Source organism: Saccopteryx bilineata, chromosome 3 (assembly GCF_036850765.1).
Source record: "Saccopteryx bilineata isolate mSacBil1 chromosome 3, mSacBil1_pri_phased_curated, whole genome shotgun sequence".
Classification (NCBI taxonomy): Eukaryota; Metazoa; Chordata; class Mammalia; order Chiroptera; family Emballonuridae; genus Saccopteryx; species Saccopteryx bilineata.
In genome coordinates this window covers 155,426,930-155,450,590 of record NC_089492.1, presented here as the reverse complement: position 1 = coordinate 155,450,590, position 23,661 = coordinate 155,426,930, and the positions used below count along the sequence as shown (strand labels likewise).

Here is a 23,661-nt window from a genome sequence, read left to right as displayed (position 1 = left end):
ATGCCCCTGACTCTTCTCTGAAGGCCCACTGAAGAAAGTTGATTAGAAGTACAACTTGGTATATATTAAGCATGGAAGTCAGAGGACCAAAACCTGACTTGGTCTGTTAGTGTCTCATCAGTCCAGCTATTGTCTGCTCTGCAGCCTCCTTCTTTACCTATATGTGAGTGTGCTTGAGAAATGCAGTAACAGATACACCTGCAACCTGCAAGGTCTGACACACAGGAAGGTCCCCTGTATGTGGGTTAAATCCAAATGTTTTCTGCTTGGTGGCTTGGAGGCATGCTTTCGGCAACCAGCTAATTACAAACCTGAAATTTTTCTTTTGGAATGTTCCTCCGGGCTCCTTTTGCTAAAACCAAAGCTTCCTCCACTCTATGGCTTGCTAGAAGATCCTGTATTTGTTTTTCCAGAGGTAATGGAACCAAGATATAAACTCCTTTACTAGTGGCGACAATCACTCTTCCTGGGAAAAAATTCAACACTGTTAGAAAGGGGAAGACAGACTGCCTGCAAGAAACATGCTGCTTCCCCCACCGGACTGATCTGATCTGCTAGCCTTTATCATCAATGTTGTCCCAAGGCAGAATTCCTGGAGAAATTATTCATTGTTAGGCTTCTCTTCATCCCATGCTTTTAACTGTCAGCAAAGGGCAAACTCTTAACACTATACTTCTAAGGTGTAAAACATGCTTTTCTGCATTTTTTTATTTTAAAGTTGTCCAGAGAAGTTATAGAAATCAGTTATAAAATATTATCAATAAAAATTATAATATACCTCATTAAAAATTTTAAAAATTTATTTTCTCTCATGTTAGTTTATAGGGAGCTAAGATTACAACGCACCATTCTGCCCCATGAGCCAGTGTTTCATACTCAACTACCATCCAAATTCCTCCACATTCTGGCCTTATTCATTCCCCTCAAAGCTGGGCATTAATCTTACTTGTGGCCAACACTGTCACCCTCATTTCACTTGGGTGGCCTCACAGAGGTAGTCCACCCAAGAGCTGGAACTACAGTCCAAGACAAGTTCCCAGTATGAAGCTTTTCTTATTTTTTTTCCCCTGTATTTTTCTGAAGTGAGAAGCTGGGAGGCAGGCAGACAGACTCCCACATGTGACCGACCAAGATTCACCCAGCATGCCCACCAGGGGGCGATGCTCTGCTCCGATGAAACCGGAGCCCTTCTAGCGCCTGAGGTGGAGGCCATGGAGCCGTCCTCAGTTTGTTCCAATGGAGCCTTGGCTGTGGGAGGGGAAGAGAGAGACAGAGAGGAAGGAGAGGGGGAGGGGTGGAGAAGCAGATGGGCGCTTCTTCTGTATGCCCTGGCAGGGAATCGAACCCGGGACTTTTATACGCCGGGCCAATGCTCTACCACTGAGCCAACCAGCCAGGGCTACCAGTATGAAGCTTTTAAAATGAGTTCTTCTCCCTTCTGGGGACACTTTGTAAGCTATCATCTGTTCACAGGAAGAAACGGAACAATCTTTCCTTTCCGTCTGAAGGACAGCCCCTTGTCAGCCAAACCTTGGCTGCCCCTCAGCTCTTCTCACCGCATGATGCTTCCACTCCAGTCCCACTGTGTGGTCAGCCCCCCTTGCCTCCCCGCCCCCCAGGGGACATCACACCTCCTTTCCTGGTCTTCCTGCTCTGCCCTCTTGTCTAGATTATCTGCCCTCTGCAGTGGTCCCCAACCTTTTTTGGGCCATGGACTGGTTTAATGTCAGAAAATATTTTCACGGACCGGCCTTTAGGGTGGGATGGATAAATGCATCATGTGACCAAGACATGCGTCAAGAGTGAGTCTTAGATGGATGTAACAGAGGGAATCTTGTCATTTTTAAAAAATAAAACATCGTTCAGACTTAAATATAAATAAAGCGGAAATAATGTAAGTTATTTATTCTTTCTCTGCAGACAGGTACCAAATGACCCACGGACTGGTACCAGTTCGTGGCCCCGGGGTTGGGGACCACAACCAAAGTCATTTTTCTCATGCTCAGATGAGATTCTGTCCCTGCTCTGCCCTGGTCTCCCTTTTCCCAGGAAGCTGCCCTTGATCGCAGCAGGGCTGGGTTACATCGTCAGCCTCCTGCGTCCGCGATGCCCTGTACCCCTGGCACCTTCCTGCTGCTGTGGACTGTGCCCTTCCATGGCACGTGTCAGGTCCCCACTGAAGCCTGACAAGAGACTGAGTCTTAGTGAGTTTATATCCCAAGCATCTCAAAAAGGCAGGGCAATGTTTCCTGAGCTAACATCCTTAACCCTTTGAGTAGTACGAACGTTCATGTACGTCCTGGTGCTTCCTGACCATCCAGAGTATGATCGTACATGGACGTCGTTAAACTTTGAGCTGGAGCAGTGAAGGCAAATGTATGTTCTTCCTGTTTCCATAAATTGGTTATCAAATAAACATGATTTTAAGTTAATAAAACTAGAACTGGAACTAATTTTATTTTTTTGAAAAAACCTCACTCCCGAGGGTCAGTGAGCATGAAAAACTTCACGACTGAAAGGGTTAAACGGCCAACACAATGCATAAATCTAGATTATTTCCTGGCTTCAAGGAAATATCACAAAAGGCATTCTCAGGACAACTGAACATAAGCAAGATATTATGGCTCGTTTTCCAAGGTGTGAAATGGGGCTTTGTGGTTATGTAGGAAAATGCCTGTGCTCTTAGGAAAGGCATGCTGCAGTCCTACAGACGAAATGCCACGTGTCTTCCTCTTCCTTTCAGTGTTAATAGTGTGACACTAGGTGATGGTGTGCAGTGGTCCACTTTGTGTTTCTCTCAACTTTTCAGTACATTTGGAAACATTCATAATAAAATATAAAATATAAAATATAAAAGGGGCAAAATAAATCCCTCCCTGGCTCGTCACTGCACAAAAGAGGCAGTCTCTCCCTGACGTCCCAGGTGTCCTCGTCTCAGCCCACCCCTCCTCACACACTGAGCACCACAGCCACACTGAACTGCTGTGTGGCCTGAAGTGTAGGGTTTGCTCTGGAGCAGATAAGCACACACCTTGCTCTCTACCTGAGGACTCTTTCATACACTATCTGCCTGGCTGACTCCTACTCACCCTTAAAGACTTAGCTCTAGTACCATCTCCTGCAGGAGAGCTCCCCCTGGTATTTCTAGGAAATATTTCCTCCTCTGCTCTCCCAATTGTCCTTATTTCATCCCATCAAGTCTTTGCCTTGCTATAGCTGTTGTTTAAATGTCTCTGTCCCCATTAAACCTGGAGCCCCTGCAGTGCAGAGTGTGTATTACCATCATCTGTGCATCTGCTATGCTCTTCATAAGGCCCAGTTCCTAACGGGCCCTTGATAGCATTTTCTGAAGAAATATTAGAAAAGAGTTGATAACTAAACTTCATTCAGATTCCATATAAACTGGTACCTTCAAAATCCTGTAGAATGTGGCCTTCTTTAAAGGGCAGAGTCTGCTTTTGCTGCTGATCCAACATGCTGTGAACTGTGATGAACTTGTCATCGAGCGCTATGACATATGGGAAACAGATAGCCGCCCCAATCACATTCTCGGACCAGTGCACAGGAGCTCGCTGAGAAATCCCAGCAACTGTAGCAAACATGCCTAGAAAAATAGGAGGAGTTAGGAGGGCCTTTAAATAACTACGGTATTTTTTTCTCCTGTGTCTAGATACTGAATATCCCCTACTTTCATTATATTTCAAGATAGAAAAGACAATATAATACACTGCATGAGCAAATAACCCTATATGACTTTATTTTCATAACTAGCTTCCCCAGAATGCTCATTTTATATTTACTTCCAAGTAAAGGGGAAGGTAAACAAATGTTTACTATAACCACATGAAACTATGTAACATACATGTATGTGCTCACAAGTGAGGGGAAATTTTAAGTAGTCCAACAATTTTAAGAAGCTTCATTAGCTTTCTTTCATATCTAGTCCTCCAACTGGTTTGTATCTCTAAGTTATAGCTCTTCCTTAAATATTCATTCACCAACAAATATTGAATACATTTATTCAAGTATTTACTGAGCACTTGCAATGTGCCAGGTATGCTACAAGGCTTCCTATCAGAAACTGTCCCTGCTCAGAGCTGAGGTCTAATTTTGGATACATGTGCACCAGAACACAAGATAGAACCAGTCCTGCAATTCAAGTCAGAGTGCTGTTAGGTGTTTGTCAGTAGTAACTTCCATATTAAACGACAGACTATCTCATCCATAAAGCACTAACCAAGCCATTTCCAAATGAGCTGTTTATAATCCATAGATCCTGGGATTTACTAAAATTAATACTTTCGCCAAGTAAAGTCAATCCATTTTACCTTCATTTTCAAATTTATGGGCATAAAATACCTTTAAAACCAGCTTGCTGGTGCTTCCTGCAAACAATTAGATGCTCTAGCTGGAAAAGTGGTTCCTACTGCACCCCACAGAGAATGGGAGAGGGGCAGAGACAGAAACACCAGAATACTTTAAGATGGAAACAATGGATCATGTCTCAAATACATATTTGAGCACAATTCCTAAACCTGGGAAATTTCTGACCCTTGTAAATATTCTGTGGTTGCAAATGTTGAAAAATACTGCACTAAATCAAATATAAAGATAGCTTTTCATCTCTAAATTAGGCTGCTCCAAAAGACCTCATGCTGCCAGAAGGCAGCATAGAGACCTCAGAGGTATGCATTTTGAGGCCCCCCCCCTACAGAATGACACTGTGCTTAGGACACTGGCCCCACAGAGCACTATACACTGGCTCTGTGCGAAGTGGAATGCTCTGTCAAGATGATGGAGTGTGTGTGTGTGTGTGTGTGTGTGTATGTGTGTGTGTGCGCGCGCGCGCAGGCGCGCACCTCCCACTAACGTTACTTTGTTTAACACGAACCATCCTCTCACCTCAAGTACTTTCCTTTGACTCTTTAAGTCTCTAACAATCATTAGTTGTTAGTCTACTCTAACAACTCAACAGAAAAATAGACAAAGGATATATATAAATCAGTAAAGTCACAGAAGACAAAATGCAAATGACTAATAAATTCATGAAGAAATCCCTATGTTCATTAATAACCAGAACACAAATTTAAAGAAAATAAAAAAAACACCAAAAATAAACTTTTATCCATTAGATTAGCCAAAGGTTATAGACTGTATTCATATAGTACACAGAAACTTTTTAGAGAATAATTTGGTATTATCTATGAAAAATGAATATATATGCCTACACTTTAAGTGATTCTTTTTTTTCCCCATTAAGTGAGAAGCAGGGAGGCAGAGAGACAGACTTCTGAATGTGCCTCGACCAGGATCCCCTGGCAAGCCCCCAATGGGGCGATGCTCCATTGCTCAGCCACTGAGCTATTTTAGAGACTGAGGCAAGGCCATGGAGTCATCCATAGCACCCAGGGCCAACTTGCTCCAACTGGGCCATGGCTGTAGGAGGAGAAAAGAGAGATAGAAAGAAAAAAGAGGGAGAGGGGTGGAAAAGCTTATGGTTGCTTCTCCTGTGTGCCCTGACCAGGAATCAAACCTGGGATGTCCATATGTGGGACCAACACTCTACCTCTGAGCCAACTGGCCAAGCCCGATTCTACTTTTAAATCTATCACCAATTAATAAGCACAAGGACTATCACTGTGGATTTTTTTGTGTGTGTGACAAAGACAGAGAGAGAGACAGAGAGAGAGGAACAGATAGGGACAGACAGAAAGGGAGAGAGATGAGAAGCATCAATTCTTCGTTGCAGCACCATAGTTGTTCATTGATTGCTTTTTCATGTGACTTGACCAGGGGGCTACAGCAGAGTGAGTGACCCCTTGCTCAAGCCAGTGATCTTGGGCTCAAGCCAGAGACCTTGGGTTTCAAGTCAGTGACCTTTGGGCTCAAGCCAGAGACCATGGGGTCATGTTTATGATCCCACACTCAAGCTGGATGAGCCAGCACTCAAGATGATGACCTTGGGGTTTCGAACCTGGGTCCTCCGCATCCAAGTCCGACACTCTATCCATTGTGCCACCACTTGGTCAGATGTGGCTTTTTTTTTTCTTTGTATTTTTCTGAAGTGAGAAGCAGGGAGGCCAAGAGACTGGGATCCCACAGGTGCCCGACTGGGATCCATCTGGTATGCACACTAGGGGGCAATGCTCTGCCCATCTGGGGCATTGCTCCATTGCAACTGGAGCCATTCTAGCACCTGAGGCAGAGGCCATGAAGCCATCCTCAGTGCCCGGGCCAACTTTGTTCCAATGGAGCCTTGGCTGTGGGAGGGGAAGAGAGAAATAGAGAGAGAAAGGAGAGGAGGAAGGGTGGAGAAGCAGATGGGCGCTCCTCCTGTGTGCCATGGCCAGGAATTGAACCTGGGACTTCCATATGCCAGGCCAATGCTCTACCACTGAGCCAACCAGCCAGGGCCTGGTATTTTTAATAATAACCTAAAATTGAATATAATACACCAAAACAGTGTATGATTCCAGGTGAACTTATCAAAAAATGAAGGGAGCCCTGGCCGGTTGGCTCAGCGGTAGAGCGTCGGCCTAGCGTGCGGAGGACCCGGGTTCGATTCCCGGCCAGGGCACACAGGAGAAGCGCCCATTTGCTTCTCCACCCCTCCACCGCGCTTTCCTCTCTGTCTCTCTCTTCCCCTCCTGCAGCCAAGGCTCCATTGGAGCAAAGATGGCCCGGGCGCTGGGGATGGCTCTGTGGCCTCTGCCTCAGGTGCTAGAGTGGCTCTGGTCGCAACATGGCGATGCCCAGGATGGGCAGAGCATCGCCCCCTGGTGGGCAGAGCTTCGCCCCATGGTGGGCGTGCCGGGTGGATCCTGGTCGGGTGTATGCGGGAGTCTGTCTGACTGTCTCTCCCTGTTTCCAGCTTCAGAAAAATGAAAAAGAAAAAAAAAAAATGAAGGGAAAACTCATTTATTAAATGAATACCTACAAAAGGAAAACTATAAATTAGTATGTTAAGCATCAACTTAAATTCAACATTTGCTAGGTGCTTATTATCTGTGCATTTTTACTTAAAAATGAAAGGATAACCATAAAAATAAAGGTTACCTATGAGGGAAGGAGAGAATAGGTGGAAACAGGATACAAGCTCTTTGATTATACCTTGTTGTATCGATCTGACTTGGAACCTTGTAAATATTTACATAATTAAAAATAAAATAAAATAAAGCCATGTCTAAAAATCAAAAGTAAAATCAAACAAGTTTAATCTACAGTATATCCAATTTGTGGCATAACTGCATAGAAGGGAAATATTCCAAATGAACTTAAAACACAGTCATGTGGGCCCTGGCAGGTTGGCTCAGTGGTAGAGCGTCGGCCTGGTGTGCAGGAGTCCCGGGCTTGATTCCCGGTCGGGACATACAGGAGAGGCGCCCATCTGCTTCTCCACCCCTCCCCCTCTCCTTCCTCTCTGTCTCTCTCTTTCCTTCCCGCAGCCAAGGCTCCATTGGAGCAAAGTTGGCCCGGGCGCTGAGGATGGCTCCATGACCTCTGCCTCAGGTGCTAGAATGGCTCTGGTTGCAACAGAGCAATGCCCCAGATGGGCAGAGCATCACCCCCTGGTGGGTGTGCCGGATGGATCCTGGTCGGGCACATGCGGGAGTCTGTCTGACTGCCTCCCCGTTTCCAACTTCAGAAAAATACAAAAAAAAAAATAAAATAATAATAAATAAATAAATAAAAACATAGTCATGTGACTATACATTCCTATACCCACCCTATACATATATATACACACCCTAAGGACAAAAAGAATTATAAACAGTCAAACTTTTCTTAGTAATTACATTGTGGGAAGAGTAGTGTTAGTACTGTTATTCTGTTTTGTGGGCTGTGGAATAAATCACAGTTAACAATCATGTTGGGGTGGCTGTTTATGAAGATGTTCATGTGATTGAAAGGGGATACAGGCACCCAGGCAGAGGAGGTCACTGTCCTACAGCCATGAACTGGTTCTATCAATGTGATCTCATACTGAATTTCTTCTTAAAAAAATGTAAACTTCTGAGCTCTGTCTACTGAAGAGGCCTAGAAACAATGAACAACAAGCTCCTCTAGCACCTAGACTATGGTCTCTAAACATCACGGCTCTTTGGAGAAATGATTGAAAACAGATGTAGGGCAGGAAATGAGCCAGGTTAACTTGGAACACTTTGCCATACCAGAAGGCAAGGAAGCTATCAAAGTCCTAGCACCATGTGAAGGGGACTCAGCTGTCAAAATGAAAAAACTCCCACCAAGTACAAATGAACTAAAATACACCATGTATATTAAAACCCATGATTCATAATTATAATTGTGTGTGTGTGTGTGTGTGTGTGAGAGAGAGAGAGAGAGAGAGAGAGAGACAGGGGAATAGACAAGGACAGACAGGAAAGGAGAGAGATGAGAAGCATGATCTCATAGTTGCAGCACCTTAGCTGTTCATTGATTGCTTTCTCATATGTGCCTTGACCAGGGGCTCCAGCCGAGCCAGTGACTCCTTGCTCAAGCCAATGACCTTGGGCTTAAGCCAGCAACTTTTGGGCTCAAGCCAGCTATCATGGGGTCATATCTATGATCCCACCCTCAAGCTGGCAAGCCTGCGCTCAAGCTGGTGGGCCCACATTCAAGCCAGTGACCTCAAGGTTTCAAACCTGGGTCCTCAGTGTCCCAGGCCAATGCTCTATCCACTGCACCATCACCTGGTCAGGCCATAATTATAATTTTAAAAAGTAATTTCTGGAAGGCAGAAGGGACTACCTTATTGAAAACCTTTACTTCCTGTCTTTCTTACAAAATGTATCTGGGGCCTGACCAGGCAGTGCTGCAGTGGATAGACTGTCAGATTGGGATGTGAAGGACCCAGGTTCAAAACCCCAATGTCGCCGGCTTGAGTGTGGGCTCACCAGCTTGAGTGCAGGCTTGTTGGCTTGAGTGTGGGGTCATAAATATGACCCCATGGTCGCTAGCCTGAACCCAAAGGTCACTGGCTTGATGGCTTGAGCAAGGGGTCACTGGCTTGGCTGGAGCCCCCATCCCCATCAAGGCACATAGGAAAAAGCAATCAATGAACAACTAAGGTGTCACAATGAAGAACTGATGCTTCTCATCTCTCTCCCTTCCTGCCTGTCTGTCACTATCTGTCCCTCTCTATGACTCTCTCTCTGTTTCTGTCAAAGAAAAAAAAATGTACCTGGGAAAACCAAATAGTTAATGAGGAATTTCTCTTCCCCATGGAATTACAGTTCATATATGAAAGAGGGACAGAAAGAGAATGCTGCTACCTTACACAGCCTTGATTTAAAACATTTAGGTGATACTCATCAATAGCCATTAATGTCACCAAGAGAAATGACAGGAATTGATAACAACCCTGATTAGATGCCCTCCACCATCTATGAGTAAGTTTTGCCTCTCCCCAAACAACAAATAAAAACACACTTGAATTCGATAAAATTTCCCATGTTACTAGTTTGCAGGAAACACAAAGGTCAGCCTTATATATTCAACAATAAAAGGGGAGAAACCACCAAAATTCAGACTGTGGGAAGTGGTCCAATTTCTTAAACAAAAAAATTAAAGAAAAATAAAAAGAGAAGGAGAGGGGACCTACAGAGGAGAAACCTAGCAGATCTGCTTAGCAATTACAATGTATTGGGTCTTGTATGAACCTGTTGCAAAGAGACTGAGAACTGAGCATGCACATACTGAATGCACATACTGAAACAAAAATGTATGTACACATGTGTTCATATGTGTCTCTACATGCATGATTAGAAAAATATGACCTGCCTTGATATTTGATGATGATAAACAATTACTGTTTAATTTTTAGGTATGCAATGGTATTGTGATTTTCTCTTTTTACAAAAATGACTTAGGGCCCTGGCCGGTTGGCTCAGCGGTAGAGCGTCGGCCTGGTGTGCAGGGGACCTGGGTTCGATTCCCGGCCAGGGCACACAGGAGAAGCGCCCATTTGCTTCTCTACCCTCCCCCTCCTTCCTCTCTGTCTCCTCCCCCCCCCCCCCCCCCCCCGCAGCCAAGGCTCCATTGGAGCAAAGATGGCCAGGGCGCTGGGGATGGCTCCTTGGCCTCTGCCCCAGGCGCTAGAGTGGCTTTGGTCGCGGCAGAGCGATGCCCCGGAGGGGCAGAGCATCACCCCCTGGTGGGCAGAGCATCGCCCCTGGTGGGCGTGCCGGGTGGATCCCGGTCGGGCGCATGCGGGAGTCTAACTGTCTCTCCCCATTTCCAGCTTCAGAAAAATACAAAAAAAAAAATGACTTAGAACTACGTAATAAAATGTTTATAGGTAAAATGCTATGATGTCTGCTACTGGTTTTATAATAAGTGAGCAGGGGGAGTGGTTACGTACAAGTCAGATACCTGACAAGGGCCTGGTAGTGGCTGAAGCTGGGCAGTGGGCACAGGGGAGTCATTATGCTGCTGCTCTCTTCTACTCTATATGTTTATGTTTTCCATAATAAAAATTCTTCATTAAAATTGGATTTTTTTAAAACGATGGTTGGTTGGGTAAAAGACATTTTTTCCAAAAGGAAAAAATCTGGGCTATCAAGCTGTGAAAAGACATGAAGGCACCTTAAACACATATTACTAAGTGAATCCACTCTGTATGATTCCAACTAGTGACACTAGGGCTGGGCCAGTCGGGGGAAGCACAGAGGAGTTCAAAGGCAGTGAAAACACTCTGTATGGCACCATAATAATGGGTACATGCCATCAAACCTTTGTCCAAATCCACAGAATGTACAACACCAAGAGGGCACCTGAACACAAACTATGAACTTCGAGTGACTGTAATAATTTATTGTAGATTCATCCATGTAACAAATATTCCATTTTACTGGGAGGCACTGATAATGTGGAGACTGGGTGTGTTTGGGAGCAGAGGGCATATGTGAACTCTGCCTTTCTGCGCAATTTTGCTGTGAACCTAAAACGGCTCTAAAAAACAAAGTTTTAAAAAAGTAAAATCAAGACATCTACACTAAGTAGTGAATGACTCAGTTTTTGTCATTACCCATGACTCTGGAACGAGAAGCCTGCACAAACTTCCCTGCAGTTAAAGGCCCCAGTGGGAGGCGCCCTCACTCTGCTCGTCCCTGGCTACGTCACACATGCACACGGACCTTGTGAGCCATCATGACTGAAAGAAAGTCGCCCAAGTTGCCAGCTCTGATTCTTAATTTCAATAAGGCAGAGCAGAGAAGTAGGAAGACTAAAAAATAGCTAAAGCCCACTGAGGAAGCCAGCTCCTGGAACCTTTCTGGTGACATAAAATCCCGGCCAATTAAGAGAAAATTCTGTATGGAACACTGAAGCCTCCACATCTAAAAAGACCCATCAGTATGCTACCTAAAATCCTTTCGAAGATGAAGAGTAAAAACTATCAACTGACAAGCCTACCCACTGGAGAAAATCTGATCAGGAATCATCGATTTTTATTTTATAGTTCTTTACTTAAAGGAATTTTCTCCCCAGAGCCATCCTCAGGCTCCATGCTAGCACAAAATAAAACTAAAGAACAAAATAAAACAGACAAAGACTCACAGATACAGAGAATAGACTGGTGGTTGTCAGACGGGAGGAGGGTTAGGGACTGGGTGAAAAGGTGAAGGGATTGAGAAGTACAGACTGGCAGTTACACAACAGTCACGGGGACACAAGTACAACACAGGAGATACAGTCAATAATGCTGCAATAACTCTGTATGGTGCCAGGTGGGTACTGGAAATACCGGGGAAATCACTTTGTAAAGTGTGTGATTGTCTGATCACTATGCTGTGAAACTAATACAGAATAATACTGAATGTAAACTGTCATTGAAAAATAAAATAAAAAAAATAAAAAACTGGTTTTGTGACCAGTTTGAACTTCAGCATGAAATCAGGGAGAAAACCAGAGAGACCGAGAAGAGGGGAGGTGAAGGCTAGTGGAGGCAACAGCGTCCTGCTCACCCAGTCCTCCCGGGCCTGCTAGGAGGAATTCTTGTCTCCCTATCCTCTTGACAATGGGGCGCTTCTCCTCACTGCAGTACGGGAACAGGTCCTGCGAATCACCCGTGCTGTAGTTCAGGATGATATACTGGGTGGTCAGAGCCAGGCACAAGAAGTGGCCATCAACAGCCACAGCCAGGGGCTGCTCCGGCGTGGACACTTCTCTGACGATCTGAACCCGGTCCTCGTACACCATGAACACCTGAATGGTTCTGCGTTTCACAGAGATGATGCAGACCTCCACGCAGAATGGGTCCCCACTCACAGGGTTTTCGTTCAAGGCCAATGCCACAGCCCCTTTGATGCGGGCCCCTGAGGGGACAGGCTCCAGGCTCAGCATATTAACCAGAGTTATGGAATTGTCACAGAGCACCAGCAGTCGGTGGAGTGCTGACGCCGCTCGCAGCTCCGTCACTGGCTTCTTGAAACCCAGGTGTCTGTGCAGCTGCTTGGTGGCGGTGAACACGGCCGTGCCGGCAGGAAGGGTCTTCTCCTCCAGCAGGAAGTGGCAGACAAAGCAGTCGCTGGTGCCCACATAGAGGTTCCTGCCGCAGCACTCCACGCACTCGATGTTGATGCGCTCTTTGTCCCCCATCAGCAGCTCCCGCTCCACAGCAGGGACCAACATGAAGGCCTTGGTGGTCATCATGCCGGCACTGGTCTGCAGGAAGAGGGAAAGAAAGGGGTGACAAGCAATGGCTTGCAGAACCCTTGCCGGTTGCAATAAGCATACACTGATTCCTCTGTTACAATTTCAGGGAAAGGAAACCATATGGCACTGTTAGAAAATAGAGAGAGAGATAAAAAGATTTCCCACTCGCCCTCCTCCCACCTGACGAATGGGAGACCCAGCAGGAGAGCCACCTGCTCATCCTCAACAAAGCTGAGGTATATGTGGCGCTTCCTTGCATTGTTCTCAGGAGACATACCTGTAGGCAGAAGACAAGCACACATATTCACCCAGACAATAGAACAGTGTGGAAACAGGTAACCATGATACTCCTGGTCTTCCCCTGAGCTTCTCCAGTCACTTGATTATGTGTTTAAGTGAATGGTGGGACACCACTACATTGTGTTGTTACAGCTGGCTCCTTGGATCTTGTCAGAAACACCAAGGCAGGAACCACACCTTGCATCCCTTGGTATTCCTCCCAGTAAGGCATGCACAACGGCCCCAGCACCACCTCTGGCTCCCAGGGTGAATGTGCTCATGCACAGTAGTATAGCTACGTCTCAAACCTCTGCCAGGCAGACCTGTGAGTTTGCTGCCCTGGCAGTGAATGGCTGCCCCCCTGGAAGACAGACTGCCCACACTGTCACCCTTGGCTTCCTGCTTCTCCCTATGAGAAGGGCTCTAGGTCACACTGCATGGCCTGCGTTGATTCTCAGCCAGCGGGAAAGCACTCATACATGCAAGGCAGCCTCTGACCCCCTCAAGCTGGAGACGGAAACCCTGGAGCTCTGAGACAACTGCAGAGAGCTGATAGGAGTTAGAGGATGTTTCTAGAACTTTTCTACCACTTCAAGCTGTCCAAAAACAGGGCTGCCTAACAAGAGGCAACTAAATGCCTTAATCCTCTGAGGTATCCTAGCAAAGACTGGAAGAGTTCTTAGAAACAGTCAAGAAAGATTCATGCATCAAGGAAGGGTAGGAATCAACTTAAACATTTTAGAATTCTACACTTTCTCATGTCCCACCCCGTCCACTGGGGCGGCGACAGCTCACAGGAATGAGACTCCAGTTCGCCTCCCTGAATCACCAAAATGCCCAGAAAGGAGAGTGCCCCAGGCTGGGGAAAAATTTTCCACTGGACACCACCAGAGTGCCCTCCTACCCCTTTCCTGTCACTCAGTAGCTATGTGACCTTGGGAAGCTCACTTGGCTTCTTCTTGCCTCAATTTCCTGACCTGTGAAATGGGAGTAATGATGGCACCTACATATGATTCTTTAAGGATTAAGTGAGTCAACTCCTATAAGCACTCAATAAAAATGAGGTTTTGATCTCACCAGAACTGCATCTCTTTCAAGTCCCCAGCTTCCTCTGTTTTATTTTCCAAGCTAGACACCAAGAGACAGAATGATGCCCTGAGCTGGGGGTGATCTGTGTCCACCTCCTCGGACCAACAGACCCAAATGTAAGCCAGACATACACATTCATACACATGCGCGCGCCCCTGCATATTCCTTTCACGACATGAGCTTCTCTTCACAGAGCCATGGAAGAGAGGTAGAAGGTGAGTACTGAGGCTCAGAGGTCTCCCGAGAAGAATGGTGCCCACCTATCTATCAGGGGCCACAGGAACTCCCTACAGTCCCCAGGAAAGCCTCAGGTTGGGGGAAGAGTAGACTTTTCATCTGACACAGTTTTTAGATACTACCATCCATTTGTCATGACAAAACAGAATCACCAAAACTCAACCTTGACAATATTTTTCCATTTAAATTTTAATGAATTCAATAGATACTGAAATGTAAGCTTTGAAACACCCTAAGTCTGTGAAAACTCAGTAATTCAAAATAGCTTTTCCTGGCCTGGGCAGGTTGGTTCAGTGGTAGAGCATTGGCCCAGCCTGTAGAAGTCCTGGGCACACAGGATTCCCAGTCAGGGCACACAGGAAAAGTGACCATCTGCTTCTCCACTCCTCCCCTACCCCCTTCTTTCTCTCTCTCCCTCTCTCTCTTTCTTCTTTCCCCATAGCCATGGCTCGAATGATTTGAACAAGTTGGCCCCAGGCACTGAGAATGGATGGCTCCATGGTCTCACCTCAGTTGCTAAAACAGTTTGGTTACCAAGCAACAGAGCAATAGTCCCAGATGGGCAGAGCATCCCCTGGTAGGGGCTTGCCAGGTGGATCCTGGTTGGGGTGCATGCAGGAGTCTGTCTCTCCACCTCCCCACTTCTCACTTAATAAAAAAAAAATAGCTCTTCCTTCACGGACGGATCAATAAGGGCTGCCTTCTAAAATGGTAAGATAGAGTGATTCCACTATTTAAAACATTAAATGTGGTGCTACTTTGCAGAAAGGATAACAGAAACAAGCTTCAGACTCTCATAATCAAACTCCTCTATTTAATTTTTTAAAAGTACATTGTTGCCCTGGCCTATTGGCTCAGCAGTAGAGAGACGACCTGGCGTGTAGAAGTCCTGGGTTTGACTCCCAGCCAGGGTACACAGGAGAAGCGCCCATCTGCTTCTCCACCCTTACCCCTCTCCTTTCTCTCTATCTCTTTCTTCCCCTCCCGCAGCCAAGGCTCCACTGGAGCAAAGTTGGCCTGGGCGCTGAGGATGGCTCCATGGCTTCTGCTTCAGGTGCTAGAATGGCTCCAATTGCAGCAGAGCAACACCCCAGATGGGCAGAGCATCACCCCTTGGTGGGCATGCCGGGTAGATCCCAGTTGGGTGCATGCGAGAGTCTGTCTGTCTGCCTCCCCACGCTTCTCACTTCAGAAAAATTAAAAATTAAAAATTTTAAAGTACATTGTCCATAACTCTAGCCTCTGTTTACTTAGCATAAGAAACAAACAAAAGACGTCTGCCATGAAAAATTCACTTGACCCTTGAACAACATGGGGGTTAGGGGTGCCCATGCCCCACGCAGTTGAAAATCAGTATAGAATTCAATTAGCCCTCTGCACATACAGATTCCCAACTGCCAACTGACCCTTGAACAACACAGGTTTGAACTGCAAGGGTCAGTGAACCGAGTGGTTCAACTGAGTTGTGCCAGTGACTGAAAAAACCCCACATGTAAGCAACTCACCCAGCTCAACTCTGCATTGTTCACAGTCACCTATGAACTCGCATATGGGCTGACATATAGAATCAAACACCTCGGATATTTAGTCTAAATACCGGGGTGGAAAGGGAAAGAAAGAGGGAGAAGAGACAGATGTAAGGAAAGCTATCGGCTTATTAAAAAGTCATAATTTTATGCTATTTACAAATACATGAATACCGTTTCATTACCTGTAATTATTTACAGTCTTGCTAGAGATAAGCTACCTACCTTAGGAGGTTAAATAAGGGACCTGCTTTAACAACTAAATGGTAATTTATAAAAAACAAGAGAATGATGTTAGCATCACAGTAGAGTAAGATGTTCCTTTTTATCCCCCTTTTAAAACAAATTAGACCTCCATCCACAAACAAAAGCACTGTTGTGGGCGATATGAGATCTAACACCATACACAAAGGGACCCATAACACTCACCTACATCCAGTAACAGCAGACAGAACTCGGTATTGTCTGTGGAACTAGTGGAGCCAGCAGACCTGCACAGACCCCTCTCACCACAGTTGGGATAAAAACCTAGAAAATGGGCCCTGGCTGGTTGGCTCAGCAGTAGAGTGTCAGCCTGGTATGTGGAAGTCCCAGGTTCGATTCCCAGTCAGGGCACACAAGGGAAGCACCCATCTGCTTCTCCACACTCCCCCCTCTCCTTCCTCTCTGTCTCTCTCTTCCCCTCCCGTAGCCAAGACTCCATTGGAGCAAAGTTGGCCCGGGCGCTGAGGATGGCTCCATGGCCTCCACCTCAGGTGCTAGAATGGCCCCAGTTGCAGCAGAGCAATGCCCCAAATGGGCAGAGCATTGCCCCCTGGTGGGCATGCCAGGTGGATCCTGGTCAGGCGCATGCAGGAGTCTGTCTGTCTCCCCCACCCCACCCCGGACTTCTTACTTTGGAAAAATAAAAAAATAAAATAAAACACAAACAAACAAACAAAACCTAGAAAATGATGACCTGGGCTGACATATAGACAAGAGAGAATGTGCCAAAGTCCAGATATGCCACAGAGAGATTCCAGCATGCCACTGGAGCAAAAATCCCAAAAACAAAATATGAGTTTGGTCACAGCAGAAGCAGCAGTAAGAGAAACTTCCCCGCACTGCACCACCCACGCAAGCACTGCACAGGGCTGATCCATCTGGCTGGGTGAGTGCATATCAGCTCCCCAGCTGTGCAGGACACTGGATGAGGCTGGAAAGACCCATTTCTCTCCAGCAGAGCCCCGAGTACTGAGGCAGGACCTCCAAGACTGGGAGGAAGGAAGATTGGGACAGACACAATTCCTTTCATAATTTCAAAGGAAGTTAAAAAAATCCCATGGAGCAGGCAGTCCACTCTCAAGCCCTGGGGAGTATCACATCTAGAGATCTCCCTACTGGGTCTATAGGGGAGAAGCCACAAATTTGAGCTACAGCACCACCTTCTGGAAAAACGGAGAGATTTCCAGCAGCCAACAGTGAGCTGTAAGGACCAGAGATAAAAGAACTTAAGAATTCAGCCACAAGAGGGAGCACAAAGAATGGAGGAAGTATACTCATGGAGATGGAGAAAATCCAGGCAACACCATCAGAAAGAACACCCCATGGAAACCAACTAGCAAAGATTTAGGAGGTGTTTGCTATTTCAGAAAGCAGGAAAAAAAAATTTACAAGGAACACTGAAAAATCAGGAAAACCTGTTGTCACAAAAAGACAATAATTCTCCACTGAGTTCAAAGGCATAGAATTTGTGATCTAGCTGATAGAGAATTCCAAAATGAGACTTTTAACCAAAGAGAGAGAAGTCACGAAGAAGAACTGCAGAAATTTTGGAGCTGAAGGGTGAAATGAAAAATGCAATAGAGGCACTCATGGGACAGTAGAGTCAATGGAAGACAGAGTGTGCGAGCTAGGGGGCAGGAACTGTGCAATAACAGTCAGGGTGAACAAAGGAAAAGAATGAAAAGAGTGAAGAATCCATATGTGATCAATGGGATTCCAGAAGAAGAAAAAAAGCAGAATATTTATTTAAATAAATTATAGCTACAATTCCTCAAACTGGAAGAATAACTAGATACCCAAGCTCACAAAGTAAATAGATCACACCATTATCTCAATGCAAAAAGACCTTCTCCAAGACACATTATAAGAAACTAGAAGTAGATGGTGTGGAGGGAACACTGTAACCTATAAACAGAGGAAATCTATTAGGTTATCAACAGATTTCTTAGCAGAAACCCCACAAGCCAGGAGAGTGGTACGACATATTCAAAGTGTTGAAAGATAAACATTGCCAGCCAAAAATATTCTATTTGACAAAGTATCCTTCAGATAGTAAGGAAAAATAAAGACTTTCCCATACAAACAAGACCACCACCAGAACTGCCTTGCAAGAAATGCTGAAAGGAGTTCTCCAAGCTGAAATGAAAGGACGCCAATCAGCAACATAAATTATATGAAAGTGCACAAGACACCAGTAAAGGTAAAAGTATCAGTCAGACTTAGAAAACTCAGTATGTTACAGGATGATGTGCTAACCACTTAACAATAGTAGGAAGGTCAAAAGAAAAAAGTATTAAAAATAGCTATAGTACTAATGTGTTAATGAATACACAATATAAAAAGGGGTAAATGACATAAAAATATAAAAGGAGGAGTTAAAGGGTGAAGCTTTTGTAGATAATCTAAGTTAAATTGCTACCCACTTTAAAATGGACATTTTTACGTATGACATGTCTTATGTAAGCCTTGTGGTACCATACAGCCAAAATCTAGAGCAGAGGCACAGGAGGTAATGGTGATACAGAGCATACCACCATGGAAAATCACCGAGTTACAAAGACAAACAGAAATTGAAAGGAAAATAAAACAATAAAAATACAAAACAAGCAGAAAATAATAAGATTGCACTAGTAACATCACACATACTAGATATGGACATTGGAAATATCATAATACTAGAAATATAATTTTAGAAGACATCACAAATCAATAACTCTAAATGTAAATGGACTGAATTCACCACTCAAAAGGCACAACATGGCTGGAGAGATTAAAAAAATAATACCCTACTATATGCTGCCTACAAGAGACTCACTTCTGCTTTAAAGGCAGACATTGGCTCAAGTGAAAGAATGAAAAAGATACTCCATACAAGTAGAAACCAAAAGAAAGTGAGGGTAGCTGTACTTCCAGCAGACAAAATAGACTTTAAGCCAGAACCAGTAAGAGACAAAAAAAGGCCATTATATAATGATTAAGGGGTAAATTCATCAGCATGACAATCATAAGTATATATGCACCCAACACTGGAGCACCTAAATGTAATAAGATTTATTTACAAACCAATCTGAAGGGAGAAACACACAGAACAGTAATAGTAGGGGACTTCAACACCCCACCTTCAGCAATGTATAGATCGTCTGGACAGAAAATCAAAAAAGGAAACAACGGTCTTGAGCCATGCATTAAATCCAACGAACTTAGCATTTATAAACATTCCATCCCACAGAAATAGATACACATTCTTCTCAAGTGCACATAGAACATTCTCCAGGGTAGGACATATGGCAGGACACAAAACAAGTCAGTGAATCTAAGAAGGCTGAAATCATAGCAATTATCTTTACCATCACTATGGCATGAAATTAGAAATCAACAACAGAGCAACTGATACCATAAAACCCCTGGAAAAAAAACATGGCAAGAAACTCCTTGATATTGGACTGGCCAATGATGTTTTAGATATGACACCCAAAACACAGCAACAAAAACATAAAAATCAGTAAGTGAAACTACATCAAACTAAAAAGCTCTGCACAGCAAAAGAAAAAAATCAACAAAATAAAAGCAACCTATTGAATGGGAAAAAATATTTGAGAACCATGTATCAGATAAAGGGTTAATGTTCAAAATATATAAATAGCTCTACAAAGTAATAACAATAAAAAACAATCTGATAAAAGTGGGCAGAGATACTAAACAGAAGACATTTTTCAAAGATATCCAAATGGCCAACAGGCACGTGAAAAGATGCTCAACATTAGTAATCATCAGGGAAATGCAAATCAAAACACCTGTTCCAACAGCAATCATCAGGAAGACAAGAGATAACAAATGTTGGTGAGGATGTGGTGATAAAGGAACCCTTGTGCAATGCTAGTGGGAATATAAATTGGTGCAGCCACTATGGATAACAATGTGGAAGCTCCTCAAAAAATTAAAAATAGAACTACCACATAATCCAGCAATTCCATTTCTGGGTATTACCTGAAGAAAATTAAAATAGAAGTTCAAAGAGCTATCTGCACTCTCATATTCAGTGCAGCAGTCTTCACAATAGACAAAACATGAAAACAACCTAAGTGTCTGTCAAAAGATGAATGGATAAAGATGTTGTCCTATATAAGGTGATTACCAGGAACTAAGGTGTGAAAGTATTGGGGAGATGTGGTTTAAGGGTACAAACTTAGAACTAGTAGGTAAATAATTCCTGGAGAGCTAATGCACAACATAGGGACTATCAACAATATGCCATTATGAACTTCACAGTTGCTAAAACAGAATTATAAAAAAAATGGTTTATTCCTTTAAGCAGTGGAAAATTTTCCTCCAAAATCTAGTTCACATAATAAATTTACTTAGATTAAATATGAATCATAAAAAGAAAAACTTTAGGCCACACCTTCCTGTATTATCATTAAGTCCAACTTACTAGGGTCTGAATTCAGAAAGGTTTTTTGTTTGTTTGTTTTTGTTTTTGTATTTTTCTGAAGCTGGAAACGGAGGCAGTCAGACTCCTGCATGCGCCTGAACGGGATCCACCCGGCACGGCCACCAGGGAGCGATGCTCTGCCCATCTAGGGTGTCGCTCTGTTGCAACCAGAGCCATTCTAGCGCCTGAGGCAGAGGCCACAGAGCCACCCTCAGAGCCCGGGCCAACTTTGCTCCAACGGAGCCTTGGCTGCGGGAGGGGAAGAGAGAGACAGAGAGGAAGGCGAAGGGGAGGGGTGGAGAAGCAGATGGGCACCTCTCCTGTGTGCCCTGGCTGGGAATCGAACCCGGGACTCCTGCACACCAGGCCGACGCTCTACCACTGAGCCAACCTGCCAGGGCCTCAGAGAGGTTTTAACATAACAAAATAAAAAATTTCTGTAAGGTGTACAACTCACACTTTACTGTGTGATCTCAAAATGACCTGAAATTTAAACTAACTTTTGTTAAAATGTCACCTTTCAAGCACAATTATAATTTAAAAGATCAACATTTTAATATTTTCCTCCAAATTGAAAAATACATACCTAAGTAGGAAAAAATATTAATATATTCATGGACAATAGTTAAAAAAAAGATGACACATGCAACCAGATGTGTAATTAAGAGATCTAAGTGTGCAGAAACAAATTACAAGAAGACACTTCCATATTCCAAATCTCCCAATCTCATTAAGGAAATAGGACTAGAAAAATAATCAAGTAACAGCAAAAGGCAATACGTGTTAAGGGCCAAAATTAAAATATTAGGAATTACTTTCTACCAAATGAATACTATACACACTGCCACAAGTGATAATTAGAATCCGAGTGTCTTTGAAAATGCTAACATAAAAATACTAATTTTCTTCTACAGATATACACAGAAACATTACCTTTTAGTGAATACCTATAGCTGCTGTTGAAAGAACATGTTGCTTTGACACTTTCTCTGAGGTTCTTTGGGTTTTCTAAGCCTCAGTTCAAAAACAATTCCATTTTTCTGGCTACATATAGAGCTAGCTGGGCAGCATAGATTTTGATATTACCCATGGTCTTCACAAATGTTTTCGTGTGTTCTTTTTTTATTTATTTTATTTTATTTTTTTACAGAGACAGAGAGAGAGTCAGAGTGAGGAATAGACAGGGACAGACAGACAGGAACGGAGAGATGAGAAGCATCAATCATTAGTTTTTCGTTGCGCATTGCGACACCTTAGTTGTTCATTGATTGCTTTCTCATATGTGCCTTGATCGTGGGCCTTCAGCAGACTAAATAACCCCTTGCTCGAGCCAGCGACCTTGGGTCCAAGCTGACGAGCTTTTTGCTCAAGCCAGATGAGCCTGCGCTCAAACTGGCAACCTCGGGGTCTCGAACCTGGGTTTTCCGCATCCCAGTCTGACGCTCTATCCACTGTGCCACCGCCTGGTCAGGCTTCTTGTGTTCTTTACACCAGCTATATAGGCTCCTAGAGGTCCCACTTCTTTCCACGGCACACAACCAAGCCCAGGAGAGCAGATTTAAATGAGGGAACATACTTCACTTCATTTTATAAAGCCAGTATAAAGTACGATTTTTTTTTTTTTTTTTTTGCATTTTTCTGAAGCTGGAAACAGGGAGAGACAGTCAGACAGACTCCCGCATGTGCCCGACCGGGATCCACCCGGCACGCCCACCAGGGGGCGACGCTCTGCCCACCAGGGGGCGATGCTCTGCCCATCCTGGGCGTCGCCATGTTGCGACCCTCCTGGGTGTCGCCATGTTGCGACCAGAGCCACTCTAGCGCCTGGGGCAGAGGCCACAGAGCCATCCCCAGCGCCCGGGCCATCCTTGCTCCAATGGAGCCTCGGCTGCGGGAGGGGAAGAGAGAGACAGAGAGGAAGGCGCGGCGGAGGGGTGGAGAAGCAAATGGGCGCTTCTCCTATGTGCCCTGGCCGGGAATCGAACCCGGGTCCTCCGCACGCCAGGCCGACGCTCTACCGCTGAGCCAACCGGCCAGGGCACGATTTTGATATCCAAACCAGATAAGGATATAGGAAAAAAGAAAATTGATTATTCCTACTTATACACAAAAATATGAAATATTAGCACACTGAATACATATTTTTTTCACAACATTTACAAATTAAAAGGGAAAAAACATAAAACAAAGAACAAGACTATTAAAATTTGTTATGGGTTCAATTATGTCCCTACCAAATATGAAGTCCTAACTCTAAGTACCTGTGAATATGACCTTGTGTGGTAATAAGGGCCTTGCAGATAGATGATCATGTTAAGAGGAAGTCTTTTTTAATTTTTTAAAATTTTTTATTAATTTTAATTTATTGTGTTTACATGGATTCAAGTGTCCTATTGAATATAACTCCCTCAACCCCCACCCCGTGCCCCCTCCCCCTAACTCCTTCCCCCTTCCCTCTGGGATTTGCTGTCCTGTTATCTATATCTATGTGTTATGTATATATTTTGGGTTGGGGAATAAGTTCGTAGCGTTTTTATATTTTCTTTTATTTTACAACGATTTGTTTGCTGTTTGGCAAAGGGTAAGTATTTATTCGATAAAACTCTTTCTGCTCTACAAAACTATGTTAATTGTATTTTTGAGTTATTTAATTTTTTATTAGTTTTGAGGCTTAGAAATGGAATACCCAGGAGGCAAAAATCAACATTTTCGACACCTGCTCTTCTTTGCTTTTCATCGAGGTCAAAAAGCTGCCGAAGCAGCCCGGGACATTTGCGACATGTATGGAGAAGGTGTCATAGGCGAGTCTACAGCATGGAAATGGTTTGCAAAGTTCAAAAATGGCGACTTTGACGTCGATGACACGTGCTGCAGCGGAAGGCCTTCTGAATTTGATGAAGAACTGGGAAATGCTTGAAAAGAATGCCACGGTCAACAAGGAGCTCTACATTGCCCAGCTACACCGCGTGAATGAGGCTATTCGACTGAAAAGACCTGATCGACATGGTCAAACCATACTCCTTCACGACAACGCCAGGCTCCATGTTGCACAATTCGTCAAAGCCGCACTCCAAGAGCTCGAATGGGAGGTCCTTCAGCATCCACCGTATTCTCAGGACCTTGCACCGACCGATTACCATCTTTTCCGCTCCCTGTCAAACCATATGAAGGGCCTTA

General features: G+C 44.4%; 1 protein-coding gene across 5 annotated transcripts in view; it reads right to left on the bottom strand.

Annotated features, from left to right (window-relative positions):
- Positions 1–23,661, bottom strand: part of TGFBRAP1 (transforming growth factor beta receptor associated protein 1) — a 61,446-nt gene that overhangs the window by 20,375 nt on the left and 17,410 nt on the right. For all 5 annotated transcript variants that reach the window (XM_066267866.1, XM_066267863.1, XM_066267864.1 and 2 more), the window contains exons 2-4: positions 11,967–12,666; positions 3,410–3,604; positions 312–466 (exon numbers count right to left, since the gene is read on the bottom strand). In XM_066267866.1, the coding sequence (XP_066123963.1) occupies positions 312–466; positions 3,410–3,604; positions 11,967–12,654 (1,038 nt within the window). In that variant the 5' untranslated portion in view covers positions 12,655–12,666. The remainder of the gene's footprint in view (positions 1–311; positions 467–3,409; positions 3,605–11,966; positions 12,667–23,661) is intronic.